At 39.2% G+C, this 15,379-nt stretch overlaps 1 protein-coding gene and 1 long non-coding RNA gene across 2 annotated transcripts in view; one reads left to right on the forward strand and one right to left on the reverse strand.

Annotated features, from left to right (window-relative positions):
- Window positions 1-450: 450 nt before the first annotated feature.
- LOC121954721 (5-hydroxytryptamine receptor 7-like) lies at window positions 451-4,724 on the forward strand. Its single transcript, XM_042502403.2, has 2 exons — window positions 451-1,357; window positions 2,398-4,724. The coding sequence occupies exons 1-2, from the start codon at window positions 777-779 to the stop codon at window positions 3,308-3,310; spliced, it is 1,494 nt and encodes a 497-aa protein (XP_042358337.2). The 5' UTR covers window positions 451-776; the 3' UTR covers window positions 3,311-4,724.
- Window positions 4,725-10,896: 6,172 nt separating this feature from the next.
- The window catches only part of LOC148187632 (uncharacterized), a 73,492-nt gene continuing 69,009 nt past the window's right edge, over window positions 10,897-15,379 (reverse strand). Inside the window, exon 4 of the long non-coding RNA XR_015778452.1 lies at window positions 10,897-11,545. This is a non-coding gene — a long non-coding RNA (uncharacterized LOC148187632). The remainder of the gene's footprint in view (window positions 11,546-15,379) is intronic.

Here is a 15,379-nt window from a genome sequence, read left to right on the forward strand (position 1 = left end):
GATTATTTGTTTAATGGTAGCAATTTTCTTAAATGCCGGCGACTGCCCACTCTGTCACACCATCATTTATTGTCCACTCACATTCTGTGTAATCTCACCCTTTGTCTTTATCTCCCTCCTGTGTGTGTATGTGAGTGTGTGCGCGCGTGTTTGTGTGAATGCGTGGAGGGACAAACGCTTAATAACACAGGCGATACCAAAGTACATTTGGAATCGACAGATCATTTCATCATTCTGCGCAATTACGCACGCTCATCCATGGACACGGTTTCTTTGTTACTCAGTAGAAAAAACTCCAAAGGAGTCCTGAGAGATTTTGCTTCCCGTGAATCATTTGTTTGCGTGTCTAACTAGTAGGTATCCGACAGCCTATAGGCTACATCCAACATGTCTTTTGACGTCACGCGTCAACTTTTGAGATATATACGCGCGCACTGCGGTTTTTAAGTTTCTATCTTTCTGCACATCAGGCGGAAAAGTGGGAGGGTTGTCAGGGTGGACAACATGAAATGAAATCGTATTTTATAGGTCAGGTATTTCGGGAATATGCCTTCGGCGTGCCACGTGCGTAATGACGATTATGCCTCTAAATAGTAAAATTAAGGCGTCGAGGCTTTATGAGGGAAAGAGAGCATGTCAAAGTAGTTTAGCCTGAGGGGGGGCTGTGGAAAGGAATTACTCATTTCTCACACCAACACCGGCACATCCGTGCGCATCTATGTCACCACCAAACGGGTCTCCAAGTCCATGGATAAAAAGGAACAGAGGGCGGCAGAATGGTTGTTGTGGGAGCGAGTAACGGAACTTTCGGTAGTAGCAACATGAGGTCGTCGTTCATGATAGAAGACAGAGCCGGTGGTGGAGATCCCGGGGGCTCCACCAACATGATGATCTCGGAGGCTCTTGCGCCCCGGTTGCTGAAGATTGCGCAGGGCGCCGCAGAGGCAGCAGCAGCAGCGGCAGCGACGACGTCTCCAGCCACCTCCAGTCAGCCGCAGGTCATGGAGACGAACGGCACCCGGTGTGGCGAGCAGATCCTGAGCTACGGCCGGTTCGAGAAAGTCCTGATCGGTGGGGTGCTCACTATGCTCACACTGTCCACCATCTGCGGGAACTTACTGGTGGTCATCTCCGTGTGTTTCGTCAAAAAGCTGCGCCAGCCGTCCAACTATCTGATCGTTTCGCTCGCCGTGGCGGACCTGTCAGTGGCTCTGGCCGTGATGCCGTTCGTCAGCATCACGGACCTGATTGGCGGTCAGTGGATATTCGGACAGTTTTTCTGTAACGTTTTTATCGCCATGGATGTGATGTGCTGCACCGCGTCCATCATGACACTGTGCGTAATCAGCATTGACAGGTGAGACAAACTTCTTTTGTGCTTTCAAGAGAGTGAAGATTTTTATTTCTAAATGCAGTAAAACAGTGTACCAGATAATCATATTTTATAAAGTTTCTTGTTTATTATTTCGAAAAACCAGAAAAGAAACCAGAGCAGATGTAAAACATATAATATTAGTATCTTAATTTAAATATTATTGATTTATTAAACTTTTACGCATGGCAGTTTGTGGAACCACAATATCTGCATGGAGATTTTGCCATAATTAGACATATCTCGGCAATTTCTTATTCTTTTTAAATTCTTCTTTTCCCTCACACCATATTCTTACAAAAATGCCATTACGCAGTCGAATAAGGTATTTTGACTCTCAAACATGGAGAAGGTCGGAGCGCAGGGGCTTGTTGTCTCTCTCAAGGGCACTTGTGCCACATTGGTGGAAAAAAGTGTCTCACGTGGAGATCAAATTTGTGACCTTTGGTTTAGCTCTGTCCAGTGTTCACAAGATGTACCTGAAAAATCCGCTTGAATCCAATAAAATGATCAGAGTGGTAGTATAAAGCACTTGGAAGCAGCATCAAATTGCTCCAAATCTAAAGTTAAAATGACTGAATTGATTGATTTACACCTTTTTTTTGTTATTTAGTTTCATAAATTCAGTTAAATTATAAAGTAAATGTACAAAATGTATTGTTTTTAAGTGTTTTTTCAGTGAGTGTCGATCCTAATCTGTGGTCAAACAGCTCGTGTGTAGCTACGCTTTATTTAACACTGAATGGTCACATATGGTCTTTCTCAGCATGTTGGTGCTCACAGTTTTCCACTCGAGGGCTGCATATGACAACCACAGTTTATTGTTAAGCGCCTTGCTCAAGGGCACCTTGTGGAGGGTGGAGGGAGCATCACTTTCTCAGGGTAGAACAAGGCAAACATAACTTTGGTGATGCAGTAGAAATATATATATATATATATATATATATATATATATATATATATAAAGGGTAATTTTGTCTGCCTGTTTATTACGTCTTTCACCCAGACATAATTTTCCTCTGTAGGTATCTCGGTATCACAAAACCCCTGACGTATCCGGTCAGGCAGAACGGCTGCTGCATGGCCAAGATGATCCTGTCAGTGTGGCTCCTCTCCGCCTCCATCACCCTGCCGCCTCTGTTCGGCTGGGCGCAGAACGTCAATGATGGAAGAGTCTGCCTCATCAGTCAGGACTTTGGTTACACCGTGTACTCCACAGCTGTGGCGTTCTACATCCCCATGTCAGTGATGCTGATCATGTACTACAGAATCTACCGGGCGGCCAAACTCAGTGCCGCCAAGCACACCATCACTGGCTTCCCGAGGGACGGGGAGCAGGGTGCAGGGGCGGCTCCTCGAGGGGGAAGAGGAGGGCACGACAGTCACCGACCGACAGTATCAGGAGAAACAGGAAGTGTTGAAGGGACTGAGGTCGAACAGGAGGAGGATGTGGAAGAAGAGGAAGAGGAGGAGAGTTTGGACTGTGTGGCAGCGGCGCTGAAGCTCCAGCGTGAAGTGGAGGAGGAGTGCAGCACGCGTGTCTCTCGCCTCCTCAAGACCGGTGAGCACCACCAACGCCGGCAGAGGAAAAACCAGTCTATCTTCAAACGGGAGCAGAAAGCGGCAGCCACTCTGGGTATCGTGGTCGGCGCCTTCTCCTTCTGCTGGCTGCCGTTCTTCTTGGTGTCCACGGCCAGGCCGTTTGTGTGCGGCGTTGAGTGCAGCTGCGTGCCGCTCTGGCTGGAAAGAACTCTGTTGTGGCTCGGATACGCCAACTCCCTCATTAATCCTTTCATTTATGCTTTTTTCAACCGTGATCTGAGGACCACCTACAGTAACCTCCTGCGGTGCCGCTACAGGAACATCAATCGGAAGCTGTCGGCGGCTGGCATGCACGAGGCTCTGAAACTGGTGGAGAAGCCAGACACTGATGTGTAGAGCTGTAGGTCTGCCAATCAGCGAGGCCGCAGGGACCAACAGAGACAACTGCCAGGGAGGATGCCCACTGGGGCTGAGACTGCGGCACAAGGCCACCACGCTGCCAGAATGGTTATTTCCACAAATTTGTTCAATGATTGCTGAGGTGAGATGAGGCAGGATGCTGTGATTAAATGGATGCACATAAAGAAACATTGAAGAAGAAAAAATCTTATCGGAGGATTAAGAAAAAAATTGAGGGGAGGTTTGACTCAGTGGTCATATTGTGTGAATAGCGGCTGCTGCGGTGTATGCACAAATACCGAACAATCATTGCCTAAGATTGTAATGATGGTTGAATCGTTGGTGCATACTGATCAGTGTTTTTGCTCATGACATTGTTACAAAAGTTGGTGGAGCTACACACTGACTTTGTACTGCCACCATGAGCTAAAACTTTCCAACACAGTAGACAGTGTCATGTATTTTCAGATTGAGCCAAGGAAAACTAAAAAACAAAAAAATGGCTTCTTCTCGGAGCTCAAGCAGCCCATGAGGCAACAACACCAAATGTGTTCACCTTGGTCCCTGGTCATCACACTGACACAGTTTTTCACTGCTTTGAAATGTTCCTTCAGTGGACAAGCATGACAACACATGGACAATTTGTGATTTAAACTCAAATGAAATGTAAAATTTGTACACATTAGCCACGCTGTTTCTGGGAAAGACTCCTGAGACGAGCTCTGATGATCTACCACACCTGATACGAGTTTATATCTTTTTAAAGATGCTTTTTTTGTTCACATCACTATGTGTTGAATGTGCCAAAACATGCTCGTTTTCATCTACTCAAAACATGATCATGACTTTGTTAAAAAATCTGATGTTTTATATCCAGGCTGCTCACTTATGAACAAACAAGTATTTTTAGGAAATATATGGAACCAGTAGGTGATATTTTAGGATGGAGGCCAACATACCAGAGATGTAAAGATGTATGGAGAAAAATGATCACTTAGGACTTTTTTCAACGTGCCTGTGCCTTTTACTCAGCCATCGTTAAAGGTTTAGTTGTAACACATAACAGTCTCTCTTCAAACTATGCACCTCGTGTTTTAGATTTGACACAATGTGTGACGGTCCTGTGGGCACTCCGAGTTGATCACGACTCAGTTTGAGACTTGTTGTGTATTATGTCACACAATAGTGTGCAAAAGAGGTACTATCCAAACAAAAGCTAATGGAGGAGCGGATCATGGTTAAAACTGAGCTTTCAGAATGACCTACTTTTCTATTTCGATTTTTTTTTTCAGTGCACTATCCCAATCCGTATCCATGTCATACCAAGTCATTATTAATCTAACCTCTGGTTATTTTTGGTTTAAAGATTGTCAGAAAAAATGAAATAAATGCCAAATGACAATTTCTCAGATCCCCAGGTAATGTCTTCAAATTCCTTGTGTTGTCTCACCAGTCAACCTGGTCTCATAAAATACCGATGTTTGGTAGGTGAGCCGTCGGTGTCAGACATCAATGCACAGAGGTACCTTTCAGCTGTGGCGTGAGCATTTGTTGATGCTTCGGATAAGTACCATAGTATAAAGAGCGAGAAAGTCCGCAAAGGGCGGACGTAATAGTCCCCCAAAAACATGGTTTCAAGTCTATTTCCATAACGATAAACATTCATGATGTCTTACTTATTAATTATTTGACTTTAATGCAAAAAGTAGATAATCTGCTTTATCAGGATTGGCTTGGCAAAAAATCCCACACACAACTGGCATCCACTTGTGAATCAAATGTTGCTAAACTTGAACTAAAGCATGGAAATAAGTGAGATTTTTTTTTTTCAACTGAGCCCTACCCATGTCAAACCAGTAAGAAAAGAAAGGGAAAAAATTATAATGTAAATACAGAACATTTTTCATTTAAACAATGTTTCACTTTTTTAAAAATCCCATCAGACGTAATACATTAGCTAGAAGCTGACTGAGAGAATAGCTTTCAAACAGTTCATTGGCACTTCTAGATTCTGAATGGGCCTACCGGGCACAGGCCCAGGGCGCCAAGTGTCAGCCCCCCAAATGTCAGACAAATTAATGTATTGACCAGAGAGAGACTTTAAATGACAACAAAGAGACACAAAAAGATGCAAAGGAACTAAAAAGGGATGCAAAACAGCCACAAAGAGGCCAAACCAAAAAGAGATGCAAAACGAGTACAACAAGACGCAAAACCACAACAAAACTAGAATTACCACCTCGCAGTTGTATACCTCCGCAAACCACTCAGGTTGGTAAACACATACACTTCACACACAACTCCCCCCCAGCAGCACAGAAGATCCACAATCAGCACAGTTTCAAGGTGGACACCCAAGATTAGTGTCACCAGTTCGGTATCTGACCAAACGGCTCCCCTTCTGTCTCTGAGATATTGCGCTGAGTAATGACCAGAAAAGCAGAACACTGTGATATCACAGTGCAGCTGAGCTTTTACATTTTGAATATAAAATCATCATCATATCCTATTAGATAATTGTGTGAAAGTTTATCATAATTTGCCAATAAATTCTTGAGTCACTGCCAAAAGATGAGGTGAGGTCACAGTGACTTTTGACCTTCAACCGCCAAATTAGAAACAGTTCATTGTTGAGTTTAAGTGGGTGTTTGTGCCAAATATTAATACATTCCCTCAAGGTGTTGTTGAGATATTGTGTTCATGAAAAAGCAACAAACTGGGTCACAGTGACCTTGATCTTTGACAACAGAACTCTTATCAGGTAATTATTGAGTCCAAGTGAACGTTTGTGCCAAATTTGAAGAAATTGAAATAATTTCCACAAGGTGCTCTTGAAATATTGCATTTACAAGAATGGGACAAATGGACAACCCAAAAACACAGTGCCTCCGGCCATATTTAAAGGCATTAAAAGAGGCAAAACAGTCTTGCTCCTATAACAGAGGTGGTGGGGCTCTTTGCTGTCTGTGCCCAGGGGCCCATTGTCTCATAATCCGCCCATGTTCAGTAGATATTAAAATAGTTAACAATCATTTCTCTTTTAATTGACCAATTAATTATTTAGCACCAACTTTAGGTATGTATCTTCCAAGGTGTCAAACTTTTAGGTACCAGCTTCAGATTTTCACCTCTTCACCTTCTGCTATTACCGAGTTCAATGTGATCACAGAAACTAATTACAGAGACACAGGATCTAATGTAGCTGTCTCTTGGGCCATTAATCTAGGGTGAGGCTCAGTGAAGAAATCTGATTTGGACGTAAGAGGAAAGAGGGCAGATGATAGCCGGCGTTTCATTGGTGTTTTATAAGCCCCTCCCTCACAGATCAGGAGACTCTCAGCTCAGAGTTTCATTATTGTAACGCACAGGTTGGACTCCAGGGAAGTGAACTGGAGAAGTAAAAGAGTGCATACTGTACATATGCACGCCGAAATTCCAATTACTTTAATGCCAATGCCATAAAATAACAGGAATAAGCTCTTGTTGTATGTTGAGCATAAGTACTCTGAACATGACAGCTGGGACATGCCCTATTTCTGCCATTTTTCCTCCTAAGATTGTTTTTTGTGTGTAGAGATTACTAGCAAAGAAATGTTACTGCAGTGTTGGTTTTGTGTTATGAAATAGATTTTTTACTTATCCTGCCAGTGTTAGTACAGTCTGTGCTGCTGAAAATTTGTCCTCATTAACTTGAATTTGTGCTGCAACAAACTGAGAAGAAGCGACTGAAGGCGGTTAGCCAATTGCATACACATCTGTTTTTATTGAGAGAGTGTGAACTTAGTATCCGGCTACTTTATCATCTCTCTAATCATTAATTAAAGGTGCTCTGTGTAATATTTCTTTTAATGCAAAAGTACACCCAAGCTTCTGAGCCTTAATCACAAAGAGGGACTGCAACAAGGATGCTGTTAATTCACCTAGGTTGCCAAAAATGCATTTGTGGGAAATCTAATCTACATTTTAAATTACAAAGAATCCAAACTGCTTACTAAACAACAAAAACTTTATCCAGAGAAAAATAATTCTTCTACAGAAGTCTTTTTTTCTTGATTGTTTCATCTAATTTTTTTTTATTAGTTTGGTGAGCATAATTGTGTGTAGCACAATTAAATGAAATGGGTAAAATATATACATACTTTGCTGTCTTTTTACTGTTCATGGTTCTGCACATTTATGCCTTCAGTCTCTTGAGTAAAGGAATTATTTCACTTTGAGGGCTGTGAGCTGAGAAGGTTGAGCCACTGAACTGTACTCGATCTGGGCCCGCTGCTGTTATGGCACGGCTCCATTTCCTGTCAAAAAATTTACGGAGAGTGTTTGCCAGTGGATATGAGCAGTGGCACATGTTTCCAAACGAGCATCCAAGCCTGAGTGCATCCAAAACCTCTGAGGAGCAAAGTGTTATACACACAAATCCCCATGACAACTTAGTTATTGTTAACGACATAACCAAATCACCAGAATACATGTTGGCACTGCAGGTTCAGCAAACCATGGATATGTTACATTTCCATGTTATTTTGTAGCAGATTCGTTGAAACGTAACGTTTCGTTACATTTACAGTGGCTAACGCTCTTTTTGCCACATTCCCGGCTGGAAACGCGGCAACATCTTGTTAAAAAAAAAAAACACAACTGTATTCTGTGGCACTTAAAACCAAAAAACAAACAAACGAACACACAAAAAAAACCTGCTTAAAACACCCACATGTAGTGGTGAATGAATGAATAAATAAATAAGCTTTTTGTAGCACTATCCGTGCTGAAAACACAACAATTTCTTGGTAACCTTCCCCAATAAATAAACAATTAAAAAATAAACTTTTGTGGAAGATTCCCAGCTGGAAACGCAGTAACATTTTGATTAAAAAAAAACAACTGCTTTTTATGGCTCTGGGAGCTTTGCAATGAGTCGCTGTGGTGGCTAAAGAGCTGCTGGAAATAACTCACTAAAAATGTCCAGTTTGTGGTTTCATGGTCTCAAACAGTGGTCTGCAGCTTAGCAGATCGCTTGCCGAAGTGTCATGCCATCCATTTCCTGATGACAAAGGAAGCTCATATACTACGTCACCTTAGAAACGTTATCATGATATGATTAAAATGTATACACGTAACATATCCATGGTTTGCAGAAATGAACAATGCCAACATTTTCCACTGGTGACTGGGCGACTTTGCAAAATCTGCACTTGAATAAATTCTCATTTGTGACCTTTTTGTCAAATTTTATTTCTAAGGGTGTCAGCTCATGTGTGCAAGGAGCTACACATTTACAAACCAGGAGGGTAACAATTCATGATTACCACAAAAGAAAGCAAGACAATAACCCAGTTTCTTCACAGATTATTTCATACCACACACAAGGCTTTCAGGTGATGTTATGAGCTGCGTCTCAAGAGAGAGACAGCGGGAGATGTGTTAAAGGTAAATTGCAGGTAGAAGGACACATGTGGCATTCAGTGGCTGTCAGCTGCATCTCAGCCTCAGACAGGCTGACAGCTGCGACCGAATGTGCCCTCCCATTCAGCAGAATAGCCCGTGCTCCTCTTTCCTGGGTGAGCTCAACACTCTGGTGGCCAAATAAATATATCTGATCAAAGAAGCAGTCACCTTCACTGACAACAGCGCTGAAGTGAACACCTGGATCTCTTTACTCTACCTACTGTACATTTATCATTTTGGAACTGAACAAAAGTGCAAAACCAAGCTGCTGAAATCTTTAGGGTGCGACTCGAAAGCCTGTATCACAGAAAATATGAATCTTTTCTAATTTGTAAATGAAGTATTTACACTTTTATTCTTCCAGTGTGATGGAAAATCCATCCTGACATTTTTTTTTTAATTTTACTGATTGATGATTCATTGTTTAACCCACTGAAACCTGGAGTGACATGTCTTTTCTTGTGTTTCTGTCAGATGTCTCTGTCAAGTGTCAAAAACTCTCAACCCCGTTTGTTTTTCAGAAAGACAGGAAAAGAAGCAATGAGCAACTTGGTAATAAATGTTCCGCAAATTAGAAGATTTAGACAAGAAATTAGTAAATTTAGAATATATATATATATATATATATATATATATATATATATATACACAGAATGATTATTATTATTATTTTTTTTTATATATTAATTTTATTTTTCTTGTTGCTCATTGACTTCTTCCCATGTTATTAAAATAAGCCTTTTCGCGCAGGTTTCAAAGGTTTCAACAACGAATAAAAAAAACAAGTATAGCAGTGATTACCCAAAATGCCATGGGGATCAGGGCTCATAAAATGGCTGCTGAGATAAATCTAAGAGGTACTGCGATTATTAAAAAGGTAGAAAAGTATAAAAAAAATATACTGCTACATAAATTTACTCTACTTTTATTTTTCTTTTCTGTGTGTATTAGTGTGAATTTAAACTCTAAAAATTAAAAATGTATATATGAGAAGGGAAAATAATGGCTGACAGGTCGGAAGGGTTGGGGGCCGCTGGTACACAGCCTGTAAATAGAGATCTTTGTTGATGGCAGCTAAAAAAACACACCAACCAAAGATCAAACGCTGAAATGGCACAGATTTAATGGCTGTCAAACAAAAGGTATGAAAGTTTTGGTTAGAAATTGTTCTCCGTGTGAATAAAACAACCTGAAATGCTGTTAGAAAATGACTGTTAACACAAAAGACAAAAATATGGTATTTTATTAAGAATGATGGATGATCTAAGACCTAAGATGACAAACACTTTTTCATTGTGGATTTTTAATATTAAAGATATACAATGCTTAACTGGGGGTGACTTAAACTGACTGCTGTCTGCTGCTTAAAGCTTCTATATAAATAATGATATTTAAATTTTTTGTGCCAACAGATGCTCAGCCTGTTGGCAGGGATGTTGGATATCCCAATCATAAGCTGTCTTTGACCACAGAGGCCACAGCGATGCCACGATGTAGTCCTGTTTCAGAGCATTTAATCACCTTTTTTATAAAGCGGTTGTACCAAAGGGGATGTTCTTTACTGGGATTATACATACAGCATTGATCCTGCGGACTTTGTACTGTCAGCAGCCTCAAAGTACACACAACAAAGAGCGGTCCTCGGGGGGCAATAAGGCTTTCATACACTGTTTACTAACACATGTATAATATGAAAAATGCTGTGTATATATGATGATAAAAAGAGGAGAAAGAAAAGGAGGTGACTCCATTGCTCCCTGGTGATCGCAACAGTTGGTCTTAACGACCCATAAAGGCTGCAAAACAAGCTTCATGGGATTTATCTGCACGGATGCAATGCATCTTTAACCAATCACATTACCAGGTTCAACAATTCCATAATTAGCAACAAACAATTCCCGTGGACAGGACCGTAAAATGTGTTGTCCTTTTTACTTGAACAGCAGAACACTAATGAGCATTTTAAAGAGACCCATGGTACAAATACCAGAGCAAAACTTTAAAAAATGCAAGTAATAAATCAAAAAAAGGTTTTTAAGATCACAAAAGAACACATTTTCTTTTTTTAAGGTGAAGGTGTTTACCATCAACACTGAATGGACAATCTTTAATGGGCCGCGTGACAATGGAAGTACACTATCGTTCAGTGAGAAGGCTTTGGACCTGTTTCAGTGTAAATATGTTTAACAGTCTGTACAGTCTTATAAGGGCAGTGGGTGGTGAGCAAATGTGTGAGGTGACATCATTTGCTCAAATAAATCATTAAATCTAATTAAAATGGAATCAGTCTCTGTCTGTCCTTACATTTTTTCAGCAGCTGTTCATCTAATCAACTTTAACCTTATTGGGTAGATTGTCGGGTGCAAATTTGAGTCATTAAGTACTGTGACATAGTATATTATGATTTGTTGCATTTTTCACCTGAAAATTATGTCCCCATAATTGATTTTTCTTTTAAGGGAAAATTTTGAAAAAAAAGATAATTATCACAATGGTATATTCAAAAATATTTCACAGAATTATTATGACTTTCAGCACTTTTTTCAGGTGATTTTTTTTTTTGAGTTGTTCATTATGTTCTTTTTACATTTAACAAAGAAATCAAGATTTGGCATTCCAACATAAGATATTACAGTGATACAGTGAAGACTTAAAGAACAATAAAAAACAAACAAATATTAAACAAGTATAATCTTACCATCAAAAAGGTGTGAGTTCAACATTTCATTATAAAAACCTTCATTCTTGTATGGACTTCCTGTTCTTATCAGTACCTTCAGACAGCACCTGCACATTAAAAAGGGACTACAATATAAGACTAACAAATATAACCATAGAAACACTTTCATGAAGGGAAGTAAATCTCAAGCTTAGTTGTTTTTCTCTGGCTGAGCTGCAAAACCATATTTTCTATTAAAAATGACTCTAAACGTGAACCGACCTCCTGTTTTTATCTTGATCTCATATGTAAAACCCAAACCTTGAATAAAGACCAAAAGCCTACTGACTTTTCCTGGCGGATCATTGGTTTTGTTGGCTTCATCTGTGTTGCTTAATGTAAAAATAACACTTGAAACTGAACAAAGCTTTTGTTTATGTCTATTTCACCAACCTGCATCATTGCGCCGGCTTTTATTATACGGTACTAAGAATAAAACTTTTCAAGGCTATTGTCAGCCTTTCTAAAAATACAAGCAAAGAGTCAAAAACCTTGTATCTCTTTATGTTACAATATTTATCTGTGATGCTTCAAAGGGGCAGTTGGCATTGATTCAGTGCTTTGTTCGAGGACAGTTAAGGTGATGAAGAAAGAGACAGTTCATTTACAGAAAGGTGTCTCTAAAGAGGAAGCTGCCACTGAAGCTGGTTAAAACACGTGGTGCATGTAAGAGCTCTGACTGCTTTCTTTCATAAAGTGGATGCGCGGTTAGCGTGGAAACATGACAAACATTTAAAAACACATTTAAACATACTCAAGAAGATTGAAAATGGGTGAAAATATGGCTACTTAGACAGAGATGTGAGGTTTTTTGTTTGACAAAGAAACACAGATGGTGCGTTGTTTAAATTTTGCTCACTGTAATTTCAGTTACATGCTTTTTCGTGTGCAGCGGGGGCACGCTGGAGGCAGAAATAATTAACAAACGAGGGAACAATTAACACATAATTAAAGCTGTATGCAGCAATGAAAGGGCCCTCGCACCTCTTGACTGTGAAAGTCGGATAATGTATACAGAGAGGTATGGGCATGATACATAAGTGTACCGAATTTTGTGAATGTAGGTTAAATTGGGCATTGGGCTGCATGTTAGGGGGCACTGTGGAGCCATTTTTCCACGCTCGTTTCTGAAACCACCAAAATACGATTTTTTTTGCCAGGCCGGGTGAGCCTACCACTTTTCATGAGTTTTTGGCCTTTAGGCCTTCAAAATTGTCCTAATTAATTGTCCGAGTGTAACCTCAGTGAGTGGAGCCCCGTTTTTCTCAGTCTTTTAATTCTTCGTTCATTATATGCATGCAAGTTTTCTTCCCAAATTGAATATAATGGGATAGGTAATTGATAAACAAATGGTTATTTGGGGGGTGAGGTTTTCCTTTAAGGCTAACTATTAGGTCTAGATTGTTTTTGTGCTGGTTAGCACTACCATTATCAATATATACCACTATATAATATACTGCACTAATGTTCAGAGGTCACAATTTCATTGAAAAAAATATACAATTTACTAGATCTTACTTTTTTTCAGAGATGTCCATGCACCCAGTATGACTTTTAAAAATGAGTTAAAGAGAGTGAAACACACAGACGGTGGTTACACATGTTGCCTCACCTTTTCTGCAGTATGTTGTTGATGGAGAATAAGACAAATTTATCAACTATTTTTGGTAATTAAACAATACAATATTCACATTAAATGTCAGTTGCATTCTCAAATATTTAACCAAGCCAATCACACTGTGTTCTAAAAATTCCAACATAAAAAATCACAAAATATAGTTTTGAAGATTTAATATTTGACTGTGCAGCAAAGTTAACCATTCGCTGGCTTGTTGTCAGTTAGGTTGCACTAAAAAAAAAAACAACCCAAAGGTTTCATGGATTATATCTGGCCTTAAACTGTCTGCATCTGATGTGAAGCTCATCTTTGAGTCAGTTTTTAGATGTATTGACTGATTTAGGCCATGCTGAATCACAGATATCAGTTTTCGTACACTTGCAAACATACTCAATAAAGCAAAATCCTGTTACGAGACTGTAAGAGTGCAGCGTGTTTATAAAATAAACTACTCTGTGATTTATGAGGAAAGTCATGTTAAGAGAGGGCATGCACTGTTGCTTTCTCACCTCAGTGTGTAGGTTATGATCAGTACAGTTCAATGCAAATAAATCAATATTATTCATTTGCATTTCCAAGCCAGTATACTGACAAAAGGGAAAATCATTTTACAGTCAGCCAAATGGCTCATGTAGTCGTGTTTAACACAAATTAAGGTGTTATGTAGCCAAATTAACATTTGTTAATAAAAAGTTACAGTTTTCTACAGCTAAATCATGTATTCTTCTTAACCATGTGAACTACAGGTATATTTATAAATATAATTAAAAGCTTAATGGAAAAATGTATCATAATTTAAAGAATTATAGTGCTTTAAACTTTTACACATACTGCTGCTATACAGAAACCTTCAGTATTCATATATCATGAGCTGACTTCAAAAACTGAAATCAATATTAAGAATGATGTGCAGTATTTTATGAATTATAGAGTTAAAGGGACCTTTTAGTTTATGTTTTGGTCAAAGATTGTAGCTAAATATAGTAGTAACAGTTGCTAAATAATATTTAAAAGCATGAAAAGCCAACAAAAAAACCAACAACAAAACAAACAACAACAGCAAAAAAAACCCCCCCAAAAAAACCACACGGGTCTATAAACTATTATCTATTACTGTAAAGTTTTCCCATAAGATGATGACTTCATAACTCTATCTCTCCTAACACTGCGCCTCACAAAAAAAATCTTATGTGTTTCACATCACATCATGTGTATTTTTTGTTTTTTGTCAGGCAAAGTCTGTCAGACTAATGAAAGTCAAAGATTTTGAGATAAAAAGAAACAAGACAGAAAAACAAAAACTCCACTGTTTGAGTCCTTCAAAGATTAGACCGTCTTTTTGAAGATAACAAAACAGTTTTTGTGTGATGGCAGTGATGTGAATGAATTCGGGACACTATTGAAGATTTTCACACAAACATCTTTTAAAAGACAGCTTTCCTCCAAAAGACCGATGAGTCACCTCTTTGATGTATAAATGCACAAAAAATAATTAAATCTGTGTTATTATTAAATCAAATGAGATTAGATTCAAAATGTGTGAGTGTAATTTTGGAAAGAGGGTGCCGAAATATATTAGTGAAAAGATGGAGACGGGGTAAGAGAGAGAGCCAAAGATAGAGACAGAATGCTGATTCACTGCTCTGTATTCATTATATCTTACTCTTTTTATAATTAACTGCCATTCTCATCCGGAGTACGGCACACGATAACATCATGTCCGAAAACCGAGACATAAATTTGCACCCAAACTTTTAAATTCATGCTGATTTGCCAAAAGCTGCTGCAAGTGCTGCTGCTGCAGATATATAAAAGTCTTAACCAAGAACATTTCATTTTCTGTCTGACATTCATATCAGCTGACAGCACACTGCTTCAGATATTATATGTCACACATCTATATTACTTTATTGCTATCATTCAGTGTCTAATAATACTATGCACTGACTAAAATTATTACATCATCAAATGGTTTTAAAATCAACCTGATACTCTAGGGTCCAAATACTTTTGGCCACAGTGCATTTTTGTTTAGTTTGTCGTCTTTTTGCTTCTTTTTCCTCTTCATAAAGAAGATCCTTAAAATTGTTTTTCCATTGACTTAGTATGCCTCTTTGTGTTCAAGTCTGAACATACCTCACACACACACACACACACACACACATGCACAAACACAAGTGCGCGCGCGCACACACAAACACACACAGAGACACACACACTGCAGGACCACAACAACAAAGACAAAGAAGAAAGAAGGTCCTTTTTGACTCATGCGCACCAGTGG

The sequence above is a fragment of the Plectropomus leopardus genome, chromosome 13 (assembly GCF_026936395.1).
Source record: "Plectropomus leopardus strain MGB_pleo_1.0 chromosome 13, ASM2693639v1, whole genome shotgun sequence".
Classification (NCBI taxonomy): Eukaryota; Metazoa; Chordata; class Actinopteri; order Perciformes; family Serranidae; genus Plectropomus; species Plectropomus leopardus.

Excerpts from the sequence above, each read along its gene's own strand:
- LOC121954721 (XM_042502403.2), top strand. The coding sequence starts at position 777 with ATGGTTGTTGTGGGAGCGAGTAACGGAACTTTCGGTAGTAGCAACATG. Across the intron at positions 1,358-2,397 it reads TGCGTAATCAGCATTGACAG|GTATCTCGGTATCACAAAAC; the intron begins GTGAGACAAACT and ends TTTCCTCTGTAG.